This window comes from Scyliorhinus torazame, chromosome 9 (assembly GCF_047496885.1).
Source record: "Scyliorhinus torazame isolate Kashiwa2021f chromosome 9, sScyTor2.1, whole genome shotgun sequence".
NCBI lineage: Eukaryota > Metazoa > Chordata > Chondrichthyes > Carcharhiniformes > Scyliorhinidae > Scyliorhinus > Scyliorhinus torazame.
Genome location: NC_092715.1, coordinates 153,188,058 through 153,211,112, shown reverse-complemented (window position 1 = coordinate 153,211,112; position 23,055 = coordinate 153,188,058). Strand labels below are relative to the sequence as shown.

General features: G+C 46.2%; 1 protein-coding gene across 10 annotated transcripts in view; it reads right to left on the bottom strand.

Annotated features, from left to right (window-relative positions):
- Positions 1 to 10,403: 10,403 nt before the first annotated feature.
- Positions 10,404 to 23,055, bottom strand: part of LOC140429529 (transducin-like enhancer protein 4) — a 327,809-nt gene continuing 315,157 nt past the window's right edge. For all 10 annotated transcript variants that reach the window (XM_072516642.1, XM_072516640.1, XM_072516641.1 and 7 more), the window contains 4 exons: positions 18,664 to 18,811; positions 15,062 to 15,212; positions 13,241 to 13,317; positions 10,404 to 12,035 (listed from right to left, as the gene is read on the bottom strand). In XM_072516642.1, the coding sequence (XP_072372743.1) occupies positions 11,928 to 12,035; positions 13,241 to 13,317; positions 15,062 to 15,212; positions 18,664 to 18,811 (484 nt within the window). In that variant the 3' untranslated portion in view covers positions 10,404 to 11,927. The remainder of the gene's footprint in view (positions 12,036 to 13,240; positions 13,318 to 15,061; positions 15,213 to 18,663; positions 18,812 to 23,055) is intronic.

Here is a 23,055-nt window from a genome sequence, read left to right as displayed (position 1 = left end):
AATAATTGGGTACTCATAAATTTATAAAAAAAGCAAAAACAATTACTGTTGTGTAGGCAAATATAACAGCTAATTTGCATGGTCCCACAGATAATAATGAGAAAAATGATCAGTTCACCTGTTTTGGTCCATACATACATAGAAAATAGGAGGAGGCCATTCGGCCCTTTGAACCTACTCCACCATTCATTATGATCATGGCTGACCATTGAGGTCTATACCCTATCAAGCCTTCCCGCCATTTCCCTAGATCCCTTTAGCCCCAAGAGCAATATCTAATTTTTTCATGAAATTACACTTTTTGGCCTCAACTACTTTCTGTGAGAGTAAATTCCACAGATTCACCACTTGGTTGAAGACAAATGTTGGGCAAAATGCTTGGAGAGTTTTCCTTTGAATAGTTCAATGGGATTGTTTATATCCACCTGAAAGGGTGGACATGACCTTAGTTTCTTCATGACTGCACTTCAACAATACTATCCATACAATGGATAGCATCCACTCATGTCTACTGAGAGGGTACATTTAAATTGCAGATTGCAGACCAGGAAAAGAAAATGGAACATTTCTATTGGTGCACCATGGCAAGGGTTCTCTGTGCAATGTCTGGATCTCACTATCATTTACTTAGGTATTGGGAAAGGAAGGAACAGTTGAGCTAATAGTGCATGCTAGGTTCACCACAGAAATAATCACTGGTACTGAACCAAAGTAAAACTGTAAGGTAGATCACAAATACATGTTCCAATTGGCAGCACTATTGAGGCCTAGAAACACCTTTTTGAGGTGGCTTGCACTGTTGGCAGATTCTTGCATACCGTTCAGGTGAATATAGATTAGAAGGCCTTGAATCAATGGTATCCCTGGAAGAACACAATCCAACTGGCTGATGTGATGCCAAGATCTATAATTTGGGCAATGCCACTCCTAACAACAAATCTGCAGATCATTCAACAAAAGACAAGCATTTGGATGAAAGATGGGTTCTAAAGAGCCAGGCAACTGAATTGCAAAGAAGGTGATTTTTAACAACTTTTTCAACTGAAAAGCATCTGGAAGTATACAATGTTCTTGTACGTATTGTGAGGAGTTCTTGGATTCACCAGAGAGTGTTTTTGCATCTACTCAGGATTTCGGGAAGAGGGAGTGTGGGAGGATAGGGTGGAGAGGCAGAAGAGTAGGTGAACTAGCCACACAAAGGATACATCAGGTATAGGGCAGCAGTGCAAGTGGTTTTGGGACTGCCGAATAGGAAGTTGGAGTGGAGGCTGTGAAGGCAAGCCGGGTGTCATGCCTTTTGCCAATTTGTAGCCAGACTCCTCTGTGCTCCTTAACAGTGACACAAGACTACTCGTCAGACCAACGAATGCACCCAGCATCTCTGTATGCATGCCCATCGCGATATCTCTTCCCATTGAGGTCCTCCTCGGAACCTTCTGCAGCCGGACTGGTCTTCGGCATTGCTATCTTGTGATCTGACAAATTAACCATATTTTATCAATGGCCTGTCTGCAGCCTACTCGTGTCCATGTCACTCACCACATGTTGATCCCAAATCTACGGCCTGGGTCTAGGGTTCTTTAAGAATAGTTGATGGGACACAGACTTGGAAGTCCCGTCTTTATTTCCGACAGATCCCATTTTCCCTCTTCGCTAAAAGGAGATGGGGGATGACTCACACATGCAGGAAACTCAAACTCAGCAGTGCCAGTTTAACTCGGTGCTGAATTCAAACATACTTTGGGCGCGATTCAGTGAACTCAAGTTAAAGTCCACTGAATGCCGCATTTAGCAGGATCTTTCTCGACGCTTATTCAATGGCACTTTGCCTTTTTTTCTCACTTCGGTGAGGAACTCCCCATTGAGGCCACTCTTTGTAAGTCATATCCTGCACTGGCATGCAGGAAGACTACTCGTGGATTGGAGCACCATTTTTGAAGGCAGCGCTGATCTTTTGACCCCACTCTGTGCCCCCACCATGGCTTCAGGACCCCCCCCCACTTTAACTAACGTTCTTCTTGGGTCCTTGTGCCCCTTTTATGGGAAAGGGACCCCGGGCCCTACCCCTGGCATTGGCAACCTGGCACATGGGCACTGCCAGCCCATGCGAGCTTGGAAGTGCCAAGATTGCACTGCCGGGTGGCAATGATAAGGTGCCGGGGGAGTGGCAGGGTACCGTCCTACCCGTGACCACACAGGGGCCTCAACTCCCAGCGAGACCCCATGAGGTGCCATGACTTTGTGAACCAGTGCCAAAAGGCACCCGTTTGAGACTCATTGGTGAGGCCAGTGAATCCCGGGCCCCAGGTGAATTGGCTAACGCATATTACCTAAAGGCTCATTTAAATATGCACGCCTGGATCTCACTCTCACTGGTCGAGGTCCAGACGCACATATTTAAATGAGCCCGGAGATTCCATTGAACCTCGCAAGACATTTTGAGAGTCGCGGATCTCGATGCAGGCCACCCGCGAGATTCAGCAGCCTGACGCCAAGTCGGGCGCAACGAGTCTGCTGAAACACTTCTTTTATTTCTACCGTAGCAAGGGCCTGTAGTGTGGAAGTTCTGAATTTTTAGGATAGTTTTAAATGCTCTTGAAAGGCATGTAACTGTACATGTATGACGTTATTTAAATTCCTAACTCTTTAAAAAATAAAAAACAGCCTTCCTTATTGTCAGTGAGAGTTAAAAAAAAACTCAAGCTGTGAAATTATTCAAATCCAAGCCCTTTAATAATTTGAAAAATAAAAACCCACCTTGCTGTGTCAGGGAGATGCAAAAAATCTGCTCTAGCTGTTTGTTGACATCACCCCAAGGCTTCATTATATCATTATTAATGGTTGGCTGCTTTCCACACTTGCACTTATCTCAGCAAGGAATTGCAAGTTCACTGTTCGATAGATAGCTGAAAGAGTTTATTAAAGGATTAGTTGCCTTCGATGTAGGGCTATGAATGCAAGTCTGTTTGTTTTGATAAGGGATTAAATCCTTGAGCGATTTTTAAAGTTTTTAATGGGCTTTTATGAATGGAAGTGCATTTTAAAATGATCATGAAATCTGCATTAGATATTCAGATTTGTAATTAATTTTATCTTAACATGGTTCCTGATGTCAGTCCATGGTGGAAATTGGGTGAGTTGACATGGGGGGGTATTTGCAAAGGATGTTGGATGGGGAGGGCTTGGGTTACCATTAAATTGGCATGGAGGGTATGAGAAGCCATGGGGATGGGTGGGGACATGGATTGCATGGAAGCAGCATAGGAAGCAGTTGGGCAGGGTGATGGAGTATGAGGGATGAAGGCTGGAGGGCATCATACTTAACAAACAACTGGACCACGTCCCAGAGTATCAAAGCGGGTCTTTTAAACAGTCTGCCTCGACCACTGGCAGTTCCTGTGGGACCTCCGTTCTGTGTCCACAGGCACTGGACCCATATCCATCCCATAACCACCCCATTTAGGCACTTTTTCTCCGAGGCAGGTATGGCTAGCCATTACATTTCTTGACATGTACTACCCGACTCAGGAGCAAAAATCTGAGCCAATATCAGGGAAACAAGGTGGTAGGAGACATGGGAGCCACTTGAAAACTGCTGTCAGTAATATCATCAGAGAAAAAAAGGAAAAGGTGGAGAGGTTGAATAATTACTTTGCAGCAATATTTACAGTAGATGTTAAGTAATGGGTTAAGAGACATTGCAATTAGTTGTCTCATTTATGTTAAGTATCCATTAATTGACACTGATATGTAAAGGGGTTTCAGGTGGCCTCTGTCAGGTGATGTATAGTGAGAGTTTTGTGCAAAGGCTGTTGGAAGGAAATAAATGTGTGTTTGTGAAAAAGGAACCGAACTTTAGACTCTTCATATCACAGCAACTAAAACGTCTAACAGTAGAGAAAGAGGTCAACGTGCTAGAAGTCCCAAGAAAGCTAATACTGAATCAGAGAAGGGATTAACCAAAATTGATAGTAGAAAAATAACAGTAATGAGGAAAATAATTCCACTAAAGAGTAAAACATTGGCATGACCAGATGGTTTCCATCTCAGGGCATTGAACAAAGTAGGTGACAACATTGTGAACGGCACGGTGGCACAATGGTTACCATTGCTGTCTCACAGCATCAGGGTCCCAGATTCGATTCCGGCCTTGGGTGGCTGTCTGTGTGGAGTTTGCATGTTCTCTCTGTGTCTGCATGGGTTTTCTCCGGGTGCTACAGTTTCCTTCCAGAGTCCAAAGATGTGCAGGTTAGGTGGTTTGGCCATGATCAATGCGCAGGTATACGGGGATAGGGCCGGGGAGTGGGCTTAGGTAGAGTTCTCTTTTGGAGGGTCGGTACAGACATGATGGGCCGAATGCACTGCAGGGATTCTATGGAACTCCCTGGCACCTACTCAAATTCTCTCTCACCGGTTGTCCTCGAGGGCCTCTCAGCTCGCTATGGAAGCGTAGCATCTATTTTTCTGTCCATCGGCACCAGTTATACTTCCAAAGCACATTCTTCATCCAGGAACTCTCTCTATGCCTTCTGGGGGGTGGGGGGAGTGATCTTCAGCGAGAGCAGCGACGTGGGCACAGAATATAGCGAGTCGGAGAGATCACATTTTCCAGGCCTCTTGCCAGTGACATAACGAGGTTCCTGCCATGGAAGGTCAGGAGCATCATTTAAACACATTGGCATCTTATTAGCATGCCCTCCTGCTGTGACTCCCCCCCCCCCCCTTACTGAATATTCATTGGTCGCCGGCGTGGCGATTTAAAACAGCAGCAGAAAAACAAGAATCATAAAATCATAGAATTTACAGTGAAGGAGGCCATTCGGTAAAAGAGCACCCTACCCAAGCCCACACCTTCATCCTATCCCCGTAACCCAGTAACCCCACCCAGCCTTTTTGGACACTAAGGGCAATTTATGATGGCCAATCCACCTAACCTGCACATCTTTGGACTATGGGAGGAAACCGGAGCACCCGGAGGAATCCCACGCAGACACGGGGAGAACGTGCAGATTCCGCACAGACAGTGGCCCAAGCCAGGAATCGAACCCGGGACCCTGGAGCTGTGAAGCAACTGTGCTAACCACTTTGCTCCAATGCTTGACCTCAGAAGAGGACATCAGACGTGTGCGCTCAGTGTACCTGTACCCCAGCATTATACAGTGATAGACCAGTCCTCACCAAACTGTATCCCAGTTTTATCCAGTGACAGACCTGTCTGTACCCACCAGTACTATACCCTGTCCTCACTAGTACTGCCATCATCCTCCAGGGTGTCAGTTGCAGGGAGGGCAGTGGAAAGGATGCCGGAGACCCAGACAAGTGCAACTCAGGGTTGGCAAGGAGGCAGGGGATGGGGGTTCAATAATGGGTCGTTCGCAGTCCTTTATGGCTGTGAGCCTCCAGGTTGAAAGGGGGTCTGGTGGCTGGTTTGCAGGCAACACTTCCCGTGTCCTCGTTGCTGGGCTTCTGGTGATATCACGGTTTAAGGATTGCCCTTCTAGAGTGGCAGCTGGAAAGTGGATGAAGCAGGTGTATCCACAGGGTCAGCACAGTGAGACTGTGAGGCCCCTTGGTGGGGTCCCATGAGATGTCAGGCTGCATGCGCAGAATTGGGGGGCTCTGACAAGAGATCATTTCCAGTCCTGTGAGGGCTGAAGACCGTCATACAGGGGAAGGATGAATACAGTCAGAATGTACCCCCACACTCAGGCTGAACTTTGAAGTCTGATGGCATGAACTTTCTGGAAAGTCAAGGCCACTGGTTATGGAGACCAGACTGTCAGGGATTAGTGTCTGGGTGGCTGGCTGTTCAAGTTGGAAGGCTAGTTTAATCTGTAACCCATGAGAACTGGACGAATGAGGGTCCCCTCTAAGGATGAAGTTGACTGTAAATTGCTGTTTTCACAAGCATCTGATGTGTCTCACTTGCCACAAGTGGAAGACAGCTGCCTATTTAGCTCTCTGATGAGTCAACTGTGCCAATTTTGTCAGCATTGCAATGCATGAGTGTACCAATGATTCACATTCAAACTATAACCCTTCAGAAGCACAGCACCCGAGCATTGAACTCCAAGGCTAATACTCATGTCCCCATATCAGAGATATAACACAGGTGGGGTCTGCAATGCAAGGTGTTATGATGAAGACGCTCATCAGTCACCCAATTCAGATGCTGACTGGTCGCTGCGACTCATTCCCCATGAGGTTAGAATGCAAGTTCATTGAATTTACACAATTCATGCCTCACTCTTGGGAGAGTCACGTGGCCCACTGAGGCTCTCAAGGGTCGAAATGCTTCATTCAGTGGAGTTGACGGGGGCAACTGTGGTGAAGAGGCTATTGTGTGGCAGGGGAGGGAGTTAGGCTCATTGGAAAGGCACCCACATCGGGTGTAGCGTATGTGTAGATGTCCCAGATCCTGAGAGGGCTCAGGGTCAGGGCATTGACAGGACTTCTCATCGCCCACTTTGATGTTCTCTTCCTTTCTGGTTTTGATTTGGGAGAATCATGGAGCCAGGCAAGCTGGCAATTCTTTGGATCGCTATTGATCAGAAGCAGTGATATTGACGTGCCGCTGCACATGGCCAGGGCCCGCTCCCTGCACAGGAGGGGAAGGCAGGGTTTGTTGATGTTCCGGGACTAGAGCCACAGATGGTGGAGCCTCAGAGGAGACACTATTGACAACAAGTATACCACCGTAGAACTTTCTACCCCCAGATGTCAGAGGTCCAGTGCTGGAGAAGACCTCATCTGTCCCGGAGGGACTTTGGACCACTTGTGCCAGATAATGCCGGAGTTGGCACCACATGGATTAGGAGATCACCCATTGCCTATGGCCTTGAAGGTTACTGCCTCTCTGAACTTCTATTCCATGGCTCGTTTTAGGGTTGCACTGCTGACCTGTTCTGCATCTTTTAGTCTGCTGCACACAAGTGCATAAGGGAGGTCACAGATGCGCTATATGCAGGGGCTTACATATACATCAACTTGGATCGGGGCCTGGCAAGTCAGAACGTCAGGGCCATGGGCTTCGCCTGTATAACAGGCATGCTCCAGGTGCAGGGTGTCATCGACTGCACCCACATTGATCTGCATTCCCCATGGTGGCATGAGGAGCCATTTGTGAACCACAAGGAACACCATTCCCTCACTGTCCAGGTCATTTGTCACTGCGCAATGCGCATTATTCAGGTGTGTGGTCGTTTCCCAGGGAGCGTCCCAGCTACATCTTGGGTCGCTCGCAGATCTTAGCTGTTTTTGAGGGAGAACTCTGGCTGGAGAAATGGCTTCTTGGGGACAAAGGATGCCCACTCAGGAGGTGCCTGATTATGCCAATGTGGGGCCACAAACACTCGTGGGCACACCCTACAAGAGGCTCATGCGTCAGTGCATGCACTGGTCGAGCAGGCGATTGGGCTGCTCAAGATACGATTCTGGTGCGTGAACCAGTCTGGGGAGCCCCCAATATAGTCCCCAGAGGGCGTCCCATATCATAGTGGTCTACTGTTCTCGACACAACCTGACACTGCAGTGGGGCAAGCAGTTGGAAAAGGCGGATGCAGAGCAAGAACCTCGGGCAATGGCTAGAACCTGTAGGGGATCAGGGCCTGTCACGCAAGTTGTACTCAGGTTTGTCCTTAAATGAGACAGATCGGGAGATGGAAGCAAGAGTCCTGCCAGGTCAAATGGTGATGAAGTCTGACATGTGTGGGAGTAGAGAGGGAGCAGAAATGTGAGGAGTAGATTAGCTACTGGGGGAACCATGGGTGTGTGTGTGGGGTGGGGGTACCATAAAGTGGCTGGGAGAAAGATCACCGTGGAGGTATGATGGGTATGTTAAGGGGTCCAGCAGGAGACATGAGGAGGTAGACACGCTGGTTTCACGAGAAAGGTCATTCATCTTCTTTAATAATAATCGCTTATTGTCACAAGTAGGCTTCAATGAAGTTACTATGAAAAGCACCAAGTCGCCACATTCTGGTGCCTGTTCGGGGAGGCTGGAACGGGAATCGAACCCGCGCTGTTGGTCTTGTTCTGCATTACAAGCCAGCTGCCTTAGCCCACTGAGCTAAACAAGCTCCTTGATCTTTTGGCACCTATGGAGAGAGCTGGCACTCACTATTGTGGCCTCAGTTTTCCAGGCGGAGTTAGTGACCCTGCAAGCCAGAATCTGCCCGATTGCGGGCAGAGGATGTCACGCCTCTGCTTGACACCATCCAGAAATTTGGTGAGGGCTCCCTTCATGAAGCATGGTGCTGTCTTCCTGATGACTGAACTTGGAACGAGTACTGGGGAGGCGTATAAAAGGACCACACCACTGATTGCAGAGATATTGTTTTACTGGGAGCAAATCAGAGGCAAGTAGACATGTGGAGGAAAAAAGCTTTGTTGAAGAGGCTGAACGTATAGCAACTATTCCATCCTGCCGGATTATCCCCAGTTTTATTTCCGGGACTGACACTTTGAAAAAATATCTGAAAATTCCTCTCTTGGTGTGCATGAAAAAATATCTGAAAATTCCGCCCTTGGCGTGCATTCTATCATTAATTAAATTGCAGCAATCCTCTTCAGTACAGCTCCTATTTATGTAGGATAGCCTGCCTTTTAGAAGAGCGGGCTGGCTACACCACGTGGTTTGTGAACAACCCATTTGGGCACCCCAGCTCAGTAGCAATAAGAACGCTGCAAAGTGGAAACTGTTTGGTCAAGCACTACAATCATTCAGATGGGTTGGTGCACGCAATTTAGATGTTTCCCACCTTGAAATGTATGGCCATAGACAGGTTGCGAATCATCAAATCATGCACAAGAAAATCAGGGCAATCCATTTTCTAGTCCATAAAACCCACAAATGCAACAGCATTTATTACTCAAGTGGCTGTCTCCAAAAATATTGACTGCAGGATGCAGGGGCCCGCTTTTCCAACTTTGGATTAATCGCTGTATCCAGTTCAACTCCAGACTCCGCCAACCCCTCCCCCCCCCCCCCCCCCCCAAAAGTCTCACTCACTGATTTGTTACCATTAGTGTCAAGTGAGTACTTGGATGACCATTAAGATCATCAAGATCCACTGATCACAACTGGAACAAGGTTAATGACTGCATTCACAGCTTGGAAAAGGATTTCCATATCTTAAATGGCTGCTGGATGTGGCGCTTTTATTGTGCTTCTTCAGTATGGGAATATGAGCGTCATGAGTCAGTAACAGCCACCTATCTTGATGAAGAACTGGGAGCTGAATATAATGATGCATCCTCATTAAAGGATTACTTCTGTGAGGTTCACCTGTGCGCCTTTGACCTGGAATTCAGATATTTCTCCCATTTGGCATTTCGCTTCCATGCTCGAGTAAATTTTGTTACTAAACTACTGCAGTCGGCATTTCTTTCCCATGCAAACACTGGCAGATGAAAATGTTTACAGCAACTCATGCAGAATTTTAAAATAGAAGTTGGCATAAAAGGGGTCAGGAAATGTCACCTAAACCTGGAAGTTATCTGGAAGAATTATACTGGAAAAAAAACCTTTCTTCAGGGGACATAAGGTTCATGTGGGTAACAAAGAACAATGACAATGTTTAAAATAACAGAGATGGAAAGTCAGTTGGTGTCCTTTTGATTTTCTGGGTGCAATACTTAAATGAAGTGAAACAGGAATAACCAGAATACTGACAACAATCTGGGCCAAAGATCAATTTTTGGAGGCCATATAAGAAATGCAACAGTGAGAGGCACATTAGTGAATGAGCAATAACCAATACACACTCCACAAAGGTAATGATATACAATCATAGAATTTACAGTGCCGAAGGAGGCCATTCGGCTGATCAAGTCTGCAACCGCCCTTGGGAAGCCCACAATTAAGGCCACACCTCCACCCTACCCCGTAACCCCACCTAACCTTTGGGACTCTAAGGGGCAATTTATCATGACCAATCCACCTAATCTGCACATTTTTGGATTGTGGGAGGAAACCGGAGCACCCAGAGGAAACCCATGCAGACACGGCGAGCAAATGCAAACTCCACATAGACAGTCAATCGAGTTTGGAATTGAACCCGGAACCCTCGAGCTTTGAAGCAGCAGTGCTAACTACCGTGCCACCCTATATCCAAGTGTTATAGTGAGGAGGCACTGTAATTTAGAAGCAGCCATAAGTCCTGTTTCAAATAGTACATTAATCTCAGGGTTCATACACTAATATCTGGACAGTTAATGACAGCCCCTTGATTGTAACTCACTTTATTCTTCCATTCTTGTGCATGTACAGATGACGTGCTATATTAGTATTGGTGCACTGGATGTAAATCCTGTTGACATTCAAATCTACTTCAAGGCTGATCATGAACATCAGTCACAAACCCACACGCAAAGCCTCCAACTACCACAATAGATAAAACATCTTAGACAATGAGTTACAGTTGATTTATTTCCCCCTTTTGTCCCCTACCCATCCTCAACTTGATAATAATGTTAGATTTTTAAGTTAGCAAAAACAAACTACTTTTCACAAGTCACTAGCTGACCTCCCATAACAATGCTCACAGGAGTGAATGTGACAGGCAAAGTCAGGAAGTGAGAAACAATGAAATTGAGAAATGAAACTGGGACCAATGAGGTCAGAAATTAAGTGGGGATTGGAGTTAGACCATACCTAATTTTCAGGGTGGAAGAGGGCTTCAGTAGATTGAGAGACAACCATTCATTTGTTAAGGAGAGGGAAGGCAAAATAGGGAGCATTTCAAGAGCACTTAAGAAGTGAGCGGAGAGTGCAAAGAATCTGGGGTAGGATTGAGATGGCAGAACCAGGGCCTGGAAAGCTGTATTAGACTTGCTGATTGACAGCAAGTTGAGGGCGTATTTTAACTGTTTGAAAGTTAAAGAATGGGCGATAAAGGGCAGTAAGGCATGTGCAGAGACCCAAAGCCTATCAATCCAAAGGACTGACTGATGGATCCAAACTTTGGACAATGAACAGAAGGTAAACAAGCACCTGAAGGAGGAGATACCAATGTGAAAAAAAGATATGGAATGGATAAACTGAGTAAATATGTTCAGAATTTATTTTGCATGTTGCATTAAAAATTAATTCACGGGATATATGAGGTGGTGAGTTGGAAAGCCAATTTAGCTGCTCAAGAGTTTTTGTTACACAAAACACAGGAACTTGATTGGTCACTTTTGTGGTACTTACTTTTCAGGGAATTGGAAATCATTGGAGGTGCTTAATAATTTCTAATTGGTTATTTTTGCAGTAGGTGAAACACCTGAGCCAATCAGCATGTTTCACACCTCCTGGAATGTCTCCCCTATTTTTCACAATGCCTGGAATATATAGTGAAGTGATAATTTTTGTTATTTTCAAGCCTGTGGCTTTCTGATAAAACAATACTAATAAATTTCACTCTCGGACCTATCAAATCTTAAGATCTCTGTTGCCTGAGCTTCATAATATCAGCAAGCTTTACTTTTGGCAAATTTCAAGAATATTACTCTTTAACTTGATAGTCCAATTTACAACATCTCACCAATTTTGTAATACAGTGGAGAAATAATAAAACACAATACTAATCAATACTGAAATGAAGTACCACCCTCCAGCCCTTTTCCAAAGCGTGTAACTAACCTTTATCACCAAGGCTGGGAGCGGGTTTTGGTGAGATTAATTATAAAACGTCATGAAAAACAAAATAAATAGTTGAAACCTTCTGGTCCTTCGTTCAATTAATGGCAAAAGAAGCTTGTCCCATCCATTCAGTGGGCTTTGTATATTAGATGGTCGTGTCCAGAAATTATGATCAAACACAGCAAAGAGCTGAGAAATGATGACAAGGATGTTGAAGTCTTTGTTTTGCAAAGTCAGCCATAAAGATCAAATCTAACAAAAGTGCTATAGTGAAAGGTATCTTTGTGTTCAGGCTCCATTCCTAATAAATAACTTCATAGACTGTAGCCTTCTTGTCCCCAGAGCCAGTAACAATGTATTTATCATCCACTGAGATGTCGCAGCTCAGCACCGAAGAAGACTCCTTGGACTGTGAAGATTTGAAAAAAAAAAAAAGCACCAAATCAATGAAAGGGAAAGAAAATAAGTTTGTTTATATTATTAGGAGCACTTAGAATCAATCAGTATTTTGTTAGAGATTAGAAAATGAAAAGTTTAGCAGTATCATGTTTAACTTAATGTTCCATTGCTGGTTACACCTCAATTTCAATGGCAGTTCTGTGAGGTGAATGGGGCTATTGGCCCCACTCAAGTGATTTGTGTTTCTTTCTCTTCCATTATTTCTTCAGACAGTAGCAGTTTCACGGCAATATAAACCTTGTTTTCCTGGCTATAAGTGGGCTGTGTGTTCAGCCCACCTGTAGAACCAGTGATGTAGGTGTCCAATTAGAAATTAAGTCAATAATCCTAATTTTTAACAAAATTGTTTGTTGCTGATTTCTAGCCTGCAGTATTAGCACCATGGACTTCACAGCACCATTTACTTTGGCTATTGTACAAATACTGCTTCTGCAAAACTTTCCACAGCATCAACTAATAGTTGTACTTTTTTAACATACAGTTCTGAATCTAACAGACCTGATCCACAATAAAAATTGCAAGCAAATTGGGCAGTTTGAGTATACTGAATTGGACTGCTTGGAAGCCATGCCAGGTGGGAAGGGTTGCATGTTCATAAAGGAACCTATCCAATTTTCTTGCCTGTTAATTTAAACAAACAAAAAATTGTGCTGGTTTCCTTAGGAGTGAGAGATATTAATCAGAGTCTAAAATAGAAGGTGCTCACATCTTTCCATTATACTTGGGATGATACTTGTTGTTCTTCACTGCAACCTTTTAAAATACATAAATCGTCTTTTCTGTGGCATGGTATGGTGGTCGGCAATATAGTTTGACCAATGCACTGTAAAGCTTCATCAGAACATCTGTTGTGCTATGAACTAAGCCTCAATGGGGAATTGATTAAGAGTCCCTGAACTCATTTCTTAATCCTTGTAGCTGGTTTGTTTGCGGTCCAGATTCAAGAAAGGACAATGAAGTGATGCACCGAGACAGCTTAAGCTTAGTACATATACTAATCTGTAACCAATCCTTCATCAAATGCTTAAATTCACTTTGATAGGGAGAGTAAAGTAGCATCTTCAGTGAAACAGATTAGCACAAACGAACAGATGACGAGGAGGGATCGTTGAACTACACTACGTTCTACAATAATTATAAATGATCCATCCTTACCTGAAATATGCTTGCTCCGTAAGGTGTCCTCCAGGCATTCAGCAGATTATCCTTCCCAGTGCTTACAAACCACTTACCTAGTTATGAACACAGGAGTTCACAATTTCAAGAAACATTTTTTTGGGTTATAATCACTAAACTTTAAAAAAAAAAAAAAAAAAATTCTTGACCAAACACCATTTTCTGGGATAACATGCATCTCTGGATTCAAATTTGTCAAAAAAACCATATAATTTCCTTATGCGTCTACTTCTTTATCAATTAAGCTCTGGACTTTCCGCTTTTACATTCCTATGTGGCTCACTATTGCCAGTGAAAAGAATAAAAGTCTCCATAGTCCCAGAGGACCATATACTGCTCTCCCCTTTCTGAGGGGGAGCTGACTGGTGGTGATTTACCTGAGAGTCACCACACCTCAAGCGAGGGGGAAGGTTGAGAAGTGAATTGAACCTGTGCTATTGGCGTCGCTCCACATCAACAAACAAGCGTACAGCCAACTGAGCTAACCGACATCCCACTATTGCCAGTACATAATTGTACTTAACTGAATTTGTGAGAAGTTATTTCTGAATTTTGAAAACTTAATAGTACCACTTAATTGAACCACAGTAATACGTGTACAATTGAATCATTAGCACTTTAGTCCTCTATCTTTTGTAGATTTACTCCTAAATAATTTTGGTTTGAACTTAAATTATTATGAAGGTTGATCCTTTTCGCTGATAGACCAAACGTGCTGCATAAGAGCAATTTTCCTTTGGCTATACTCACTTTAAAGTGAGTAGTCTAAAATGAAGAAAAAGAAAACCCAGAAAACATCAAAGAAAATAAAAAGAAAGTAATAAAGAGCTACCAGAGGGCTTTCATTACCAATTAGCACTTTTATGAGGTTGGGAGGGGGAGAAAGGAGTTGGGGAATTCTGCACATGATTAGTGTGCAACCAGTCTGTTAAAATTGCTCTATTTATTCACACACAGAGACTTTTTGAATTGCATTGCTAGATTATTGATGATTGAGAGAAGTCCTTAATTCTGAAAAGTAAAACTGTTGGCTTGAGGATGTTAGAACTGTAACTTCAATGCCAATATTTCAGAATGTGTTTAGAACCTGGCATTTGGAGGCTGGCCTCAAAATTTCAGGACAGTTAAACCATTGCCTGGGACTAGGCATATTAAAAATACTGTACTGAATCATTTCTGTCCCTTTCCTCCCCAGATGTGATCCTATAGTCATCTTAAATATTTTTGCGAAGACAAAAAAAGTGCTGCCAACTGAATGTCCACAATATTCTGTATTGTAAATATCAGCTCTAGAATCCAAGGCAAGTGGGGTGGGAAAAATAACTTAATTTCCCTTTAGCAGTGAGCTGATACAAGCAATCAAAGTAGATTCCGTTTTTAACATTGTTTCCTTTTGACTATTCGCGCAGAATCAAATAGCGAACCTCTCTTCCCAGGAAGGAACAATTTTTGATAAGGGCAATTAGAACCTTGCCCACTCGGTGCAAATTGGGGAGGCATTTAACATGTCCTATGGGATCATGTGCTAATCCCACATTGATCCCACAGGATTAATCTATTCATCTGAGCAGGCGAGAAGGGCACCTGCTGGAAACCAGCGGGATTCTCCATGTAACCGAGTTCAAATATAAACTAACAATTCTTGTCCCCACCCCATCTTTGTGCAAAAAGATGAGTGGAGAAGTCCTGTAGATATTTAAAATAATTCTCAGGTTTTTTCCAATTTTAAGAATAGTTTGAAATGCAATATCATCAACACAAATAATAACACAATAAGCGGTATTAAAAACAAGAAGTTACCACAATGAGCAAACTTAAGGGACAGCACACAGCTCTCATGGAGGTGCAATTGGTATTTGTCTGGTTTTGTCACGTGCAGAACCTCTACATTGCTGTTTTCCATTCCAACCGCAAGCCACTCTCCTGTGGGACAATATCCCAATGAAAAAATCTAGTAGAAAAAAAAACGAAATATTGATTTTGTAAACAAAGGACCAATTAAAAGCTCTGTACTTGTCCGAGAACAGTACATGATCAATTTTGCAAAAAAGATATTCTGAACTCATAACCCATCAATGGAATTATGTCATCATCCAAAATGTAACAAGGCTTGCCTTTTGCTTTTAGATAAAGCATTCCATTGTTATAAATAGAAAAGTCTAAAAACAGGGGGCGGGATTCTCCACCCCCACGCCGAAGTGGCCGCGCCGTCGTGAACGCCGTCGAACGGCCCCGGTCCCGACCGATTCAGGCCCTGACAATGGGCCAGTATCGGGGCCGCGTCATCTACCCGCGCCAGGCCTTGTCGCCCACGTAAAAGCGGTGCCGCATAGATGACGCGGCCGGCGCCGTATAACGGACGTCATCTGCGCATGTGCGGGTTGGCCGGTGCCAACCCGCGCATGCGTGGTTGCCGTCCTGTCCAAATCCGCCCCGCAAGAAGATGCCGGACGGGTCTTGCGGGGCCGCGGAAGGAAGGAGGTCCTCCTTCAGAGAGGACGGCCCGACGATCGGTGGGCACCGATCGCGGGCCACCCCACATCTGAGGTAAGCCCCGGTGCAGGATACCCCTCGCCCCCCCGCAGGCCGCCCCCCAGCATTCACGCACCGCCCACGACTGCAGCGACCAGGTGTGGACAGCGCCGGGGGGGAACCCGCCGTTTTGGCCTGGCCGCTCGGCCCATCCGGGCCTCAGGATAGCGGGGGTGCCGGAGAATCGCCATTTTGGGTGTCTCCGGCGATTCTCCGGCCCGCGAAACTCGACCGGGCCATTCCCGCCTCTTGGGAGAATCGCGGGAGGGCGCGGACCGGCGGCCCCAGAAATTTTGGCGGCCCAGGCGATTCTCCCAACCGGCGTGGGAGTGGAGAATCGCGCCCAGGCATTTTAAATTGCAATTGAATTACTTCAGAACACTATCATGAAGCACATCAGTAGGTGTTAGAAACAACAGCTTGCAAAGACAGCTTTCAGTCTCGTAAGGTTTGTGCATGATAGTCAACTTGTTCAGCATTGCTGAGGCTCAGGAACCCCACTCAAGCATAGTAGCCCGAGACCCATTTCCTGTAGAGAAAGACGGTGGACTAAGAAGGTTCAGGATCGCTGACCTCTGTTTTTCCTGGGCTCTCTTCTCAGCCAGCTGAGCTTTTTGGTTTCCCTGCTCACCTCTTCCAAAGCCCCTCCAGTCAGCCTCCAAGAGTTACCAGATGCCATCAGCGTTTGTCTCCCAGTTGTCAGTTTTGATGTCTGCCATCTTTGTATTTTGCTTGTAGGTTCTTGTAGCAGAGATAAGAATGCCAAGGAGGTCATGACCCAATTGCCAGTTCACTGTACAGAAGGTCTTTGTGTATACGTCTGTCATCCATCCAAAGAACATGGTTGAGCAAGCACAGATGTTGTTAGCTAAGCAATGAGTACATGCTGATGAAATTAGCACCCTCCAGGACCTCAAAACTTGTGACCTTGTCCTGCCAAGTATTCCAAGGATACACCTCTGAAACAGTGAAGATGAAAATTGTTCAGCCTTTTCTTAGCTGAGCATATGTTGCCCAAGTCTCACCACTGCACGGAGTATGCGGACTTTGTAGACTCGCGGACTTGGCAGACTCGCGGACTTGGCAGACTCGCAGTTTGGTGTTCCCAGTCAGGTTGTTGTTGTTCAACACTCTCCTACTCAGTTGGGATATTACAGCTGTAGCTTTTGCAATATGTGTGTTAATGATAGCATCAAGTGATAGATTGCTGGTGACTGTTGAGCCTAGATATGTGAAGCTGTCAACAACCTGCAGCATCACATAGTCATTGCTGATGGGTAGTGGTTTGGCAACATCCTGGACAGCTTCCACTAGTATAATAATGGATTTGCTTATGCTAAGAGTAACTACAACACCTTGATGCCAATGAACTAAATAAAGTAATACAGAGCACATCTCTGAACCTTAACCAATATTTATGAAGAATATCCGATAGCTTGTTCAACCATCAAGCTGCTGCTTCGCTTCTGGGGAGTCATTCTCCGACCCCCCAGCGGGTCGGAGAATGGCCGTTGGCCGCCGTGAATCCCGCCCCCGCCGGTTGCCGGAGTCTCCGGTACCGGTTGGCGGGCCCCCCCGCTCGATTCTCCGGCCCGGATGGGCCGAAGTCCCGCCGATAAATTGCCTGTCCCGCCGGCGTAAATTAAAGTACCTATTTACCGGCGGGACAAGGCGGCGTGGGCGGGCTCCGGGGTCCTGGGGGGGGCGCGGGGCGATCTGACCCCGGGGGGGTGCCCCCAGGGTGGCCTGGCCCGCGATCGGGGCCCACCGATCCGCGGGCGGGCCTGTGCCGTGGGGGTACTCTTTCCCTTCCGCCTCCGCAACGGTCTCCACCATGGCGGAGGCGGAAGAGACTCTCCCCACTGCGCATGCGCGGGAAACTGTCAGCGGCCGCTGACGCTCCCGCGCATGTGCCGCCCCGATATGTCATTTCCGCGCCAGCTGGCGGGGCAACAAAGGCCGTTTCCGCCAGCTGGCGGGGCGGAAATCCATCCGCCGCCGGCCTAGCCCCTCAATGTTGGGGCTCGGCCCCCAAAGATGCGGAGCATTCCGCACCTTTGGGGCGGCGCGATGCCTGTCTGATTGGCGCCGTTTTGGGTGCCAGTCGGCGGACATCGCGCCTTTTGGGGAGAATTTCACCCCAGGTGTCAGCATTTTTCACCAACATTTATGTGGGCAGTGCTAGCTAAACCAGGCATGACCTGGCAAGATGGTATTCCTGATAATGGTGAGCCTTGAAGATTTTATGGGGCTGTGACTATTTACTTTGGCAACTTGTTCCATTGTGGGGATGTCCTTGGGAAGAAAGATTGTGGATACACTGTCTTGGAAACAAATGGTCTTGGTGGTGTCTACATGTTGTTTTGCTTTTACTGGGGAGGACCAACTTGTTTCTGTCAATTTTCACCTGTCCATTCCATATTTTATAGGTGGATTGGCCATGCTAAAATTGCCCCTTAGTGTTCAATGATGTGCAGGTTAGATGGGGTTATGGTGAAAAGATGGGGATTCGGCCTAGGTAGGGTGCTGTTTCAGAGGATTGATGCAGACCTGATGGGCTAAATGGCCTCCTTCTGCACTTTAGGGATTCTGTGAATTCTATGGTCAGCCTATTTTTCTCTTTCCTATGCTGCAGTGATTCCCATTCCAAATCTTTGATCAAGAATGAAACATTGGTGTATTTCCCATATAGATCCACGAAGAATCGATCAGCACATCTTTGGAATGCTTCAATCTTATTTTGCTGCAATAGTATCTGTCTATTTGATATTCACAAACCACTTCAAGTTTGCACTGTTTGTTTTTCTAGTTGAAGCTCTTATTTTACTTTACAATTTTTTTTCAAATTCTTCCATTCTCTACATACACACCTGGGATGTAAAGTCATGCTGCTGTAGTTGCCTTCCTTCTCGGAGATCCCAAGATCTTACGGTGTTGTCTAAACCTCCCGTCCAAAGTTTTGTGCCATCATTTGAAATGTCAATACAGCTAGCTCCATCCGTGTGACCCTGGAATTGCCTATTCATATCAAGAAAACAACAGATTTGAGCAAATTTCCTCATTAGTTAATTTTGCTGTGCATATTACATCACTAACCATATTCACCGACTTTTTGCACTATACACATGTCAATTTCATACATCAGAAGACATAGTTACTCGTTAAAAGATCAACAAGAAACATTATTCAAAAGTTGAACAATGCTACATTGAAACACTGTGCTGAACTTTCAGCACTGAGGTGGGAAACAAGGGCTGGGATCTTCCGACTGTTCACACTGGCAGGATCTTCTGGGCCCAACGACAGCACACCCCTGCCACTGGTTTCTGATGTGGAGATGCCAGCGTTGGACTGGGGTGAGCACAGTAAGAAGTCTTATAACACCAGGTTAAAGTCCTCTTCATTCACCTGAGGAAGGAGCAGCGCTCCGAAAGCTAGTGACATCGAAACAAACCTGTTGGACTTTAACCTGGTGTTATAAGACTTCTTACTGGTTTCTGAACAGCGTGCAATGGATTCAATGGGGAATCCCATTGATAGTGGTGGGATCGGAAGATCCCGTCTCCGGCCAATGGCAGGCCATCTCACGCCGCCATGAAACATGCGCGGGGAGGCTAGAGAATTTCGCCCATGGTTAGAAACTCACATCCAGTGGGAAACTGATTAAGGTTCGGACTTTTGGGCAGGGATCAGTAAATTCGGGTGGAGGTGGGTTTCCTGTCCACCTACTGCCAGTGGGCGTGGGAACAGAGGCAGGTTCTATGAAATGTGGAACTCTTAGACACTCATTTCATCTATTACTAAGGCTGTTGGTTATCCTGTAGAGGTTTGTGCCAAAGCCTTCCACTGCATCAGAAGAATGAAAGATGCCATAGGGGAAACAGAGGCCTGGCAACAGGGTCATGCCAACCCTGCATTTCATTCTAATGCTGGAGGTAGTGACAGAGAAAAGGAGGTCCTCATCCCAGAGGACGGCAGGAGGAGATCACGTCATCAAGCAGCCGGGGGACCTCGCTGTTCAGTGTCATTTTCTTCTGTCTCCACTCTTCCCGTTGTGTATTTTCTTTTATTCCCTTTTCTTCTCATGTACTTAATGATCTGTTGAGCTGCTCGCAGAAAATACTTTTCACTGTACCTCGGTACACGTGACAATAAACAAATCCAATCCAATCCACCTCCTCCTCCCCCATTGAGCTGTATTCTTCCAGGGCCTCATCGTCCTCAAGGTCCATACCTCGCTGAAAGACCATGCTATGGAGCATCAGCAGTCCACCACAATAACTGATAACTGAGTCCTTTCAAGGAGGGTATTGGAGGAAAGCACCCGACTGGTCCAGGCACCAGAACTGCATCTCCCAGAAATCCAATAGTTGTCCTATTGAGCAGGTGGCATTGGCCATATCGGCACTGTGCCTCTGCATAGATTCCTGCTAAGGGGTGAGTAGCTCTCTCCTCAAGGCATACGCCTTTTCCCCTAGGATCTATCGATGCATGTTGGGGTCAGAGTGAAGATCAGAGGTAGCTTGGACTGGCAGAGGATGAAAGATTCATGGCATCTGCCAGGAAAGTGAGCATACACATGGGGCGAACCTTTATGCTTCCTGGCCAGAGGGTTTGAAAGCAGGACTGGGTGGGGCAAGGAAGGTAAAATCCAGCAGGTAATCGTCCCGCTGCCTACTTGCCTACCTCGGCCTGTCTGAAATTATACAGGGTGCAGGGATGGCGTTAGGCAGCCCACCCACTCTTGCACCAATGGAGGTCATTAAAGGGTCACTTAAGGGCTTCATTCCTCCCCCGCTGGTATTTTACCTGCGGGAAGAGCAGGACCAGGTCAAGCCCAGCAGACTTAATTGCAGAGGCTGGTGTCAGGCAAGGGGTGTTTGGGGATCGGGAGGGGGGGGGGGGGGAAATGTCCTTTGTGGGTGCCCTGGCCCCGATGGAAGCAAGCCCCACCAAGGGATTCTTCCCATTAACCCTTCTCTCGGTTTCTTGAACTCGTCCTCTCTCCCCCTTCACTGAGACTTCGAATGCCAAACTCACCTGGGATCCTTGGCATGGTGGCTCTACCTGTAATCTCAGTTGTCGCTGCTGGGACTAGAGAGCTACCAGCCATCTGATTGGTCAGCAGATCTCTAAGGCAGGACTTCATTCTCTGAAAATGACATCTCATCTTAAAGCACTTAATGCTGCTCCCAATGTTAAATTACTGCAGGGCAGCCATTGAGATTGTGGACAGACCCCCCACTGACGTTTTAACTGGGAATTGTGTGACATGGAGCCCTGTAAAATCCAGGCCATGGAGGAAATATTTGTGGTCATAGACCAGTTGGATAATGAGGGAATGGAAGCCCTTCCTTACATTAAATTTCACTGGCCAGTTATTGGGTGCCTAGTCGGCCACATGGGTGTAATTATGATGCCTTGCATCTGGGCAAATTTAGAGATGCAGGCAAAACTCAATGCCCCCTGTTAATAGCACATAGTGGAGGAATACTACTGTGTCCATTTATACTCTTTTAGCGCCAATGATCATCATCTGTCTTTAACAATGCAATTAGCTTAACTGTGTCATTGCCAAAGCCTGCACTTGCTGCTGCTGGAGGCTGTGTTTCCTCTGAGCTCCTGCTGCTTCTGGCTGGAACCCTACTTCTGGACTTGGTCTGTTATTCTGTGTGCTGGCTGCTTTTTCCGGAAGTTGAAGCCTGGACTATGTCAAGCACGAACGGTGCTATGATGGGTTGGATGGAGGTAGCAGCCTGTTGCTGCTACCAGTTGGTTGCAGGGGTGAGAGAGGAGAGAGCTTGTATGCCTGCAGTTGCCATGACTGGGATTCATACTTGTCACTGGCTGCCTTTCTGCTTACTGGCTGGGAGTGGAGGAGAACAGACTTGCTTTTGCAATTTTGGACAGGTGTCTGGAGACCAGATGCCGGAACTGTGAGAGCAGCGGTGGCCCAATTGATTGTGTACTGCTTGTACTAATGTTGCTTTTGTTTTATTGTTGGGAGATTGTATGGTTATTATTGTATTTTTGTTGTGTTATGTTTTCTTGTGCCAAGTGACTGGGTGCTCGCCAGTTGCTGGCGTTCTGTTTGCACTCGGGGTTGAGGGGTCCCTAGTGTTCTCTATTTCTGTATCTCCTCAATGCGTGCTGCCTATCCTTTTCTGTTGGACTGTGCTGCTTGCAGGCACCTCTCCACTGACGTGGGGCTGTTGCTGGAGCCCCAGGAGGGTGGGAGGGGACATGCGCTGGCTTGAGTGTTGACGGCTGTGCCTTGTACGTAATTGTTCGTTTGGTTTCTTGCGGTTGCTGGGTATTTTGTCTTTGTTTTTCTTGTAAAGGGAGTTCTCTCTCTCTCTCTTCCGCCAATCCCCATATTGGTATGTCCTTTTTCAGTGGATGTGTTGCTCGTTTGGGCGCCTTTCCACCGATGTGGAGCTACTGTTGGTGAGGGGTGGGAGGTGGCCGTATGCTGGCTTTGCAGCTGGTGGTTTGTTTAAAGGAACTGTTTTGGGTTGAACTGTGCCCTCTCTTGGGAGGGAAGTGGGTGTTTTCTCTCTCTCTCTTTCTCTCTCTCTCACACACATGCTCTGCACTGGTATGTCCCTTTCTGCTGGTCTGTGCTACTCATTTGGGCGTCTTTCCACCCATGTGGGGCTACCATTGGGGCCTATGGGGGGGGGGGGGGGGGGGGGAGTGGGTTGGTGGTAGGTGTGCGCTGGCTTGACAGCTGGTGATTTAGTATTTTTGGTGTCTTTAAATGCTTTTAGCATATTACTGATTTTCGTGATATTTTTAGTACGTTGCTGATTCTTTCGTATTCTCGAGTTGTCAATAAACTTAAAAACATATAGAATTTCTGATACATTGACATCCCCTGTCCCTGTAAGGCTGTGCCTCTCACTAAATGAATGCGTTGTGCAGCTTTGGCAAAGAGATAATCTGTGATCAGCAAGATGTAGTGGTTTAGAGCCTTTTACAAGATGGTAACAGGGTCTCCAGCTGATCCTTTCAAGAAGCCAGAAGCAAAGATGTTCAAGTGCATGGTAACATCCAGCAGAGGGCAGTAGAGCGGAGCTGCTGATTGGCTGTTGCAAGGGAAATTTGCATACCTCCGTTGTGGTCACCCGAACTTGAAGGTGGTTTGTGGACGAGCTGTTGTCAAGTGACACTTAAACCCGAAACACTTCTTCAGTATTTCCCTCCCTACCTCCTCCTCTAACCAAAAAAAAAACCAACCGCTGTAAAGATCAAGAGGAAGG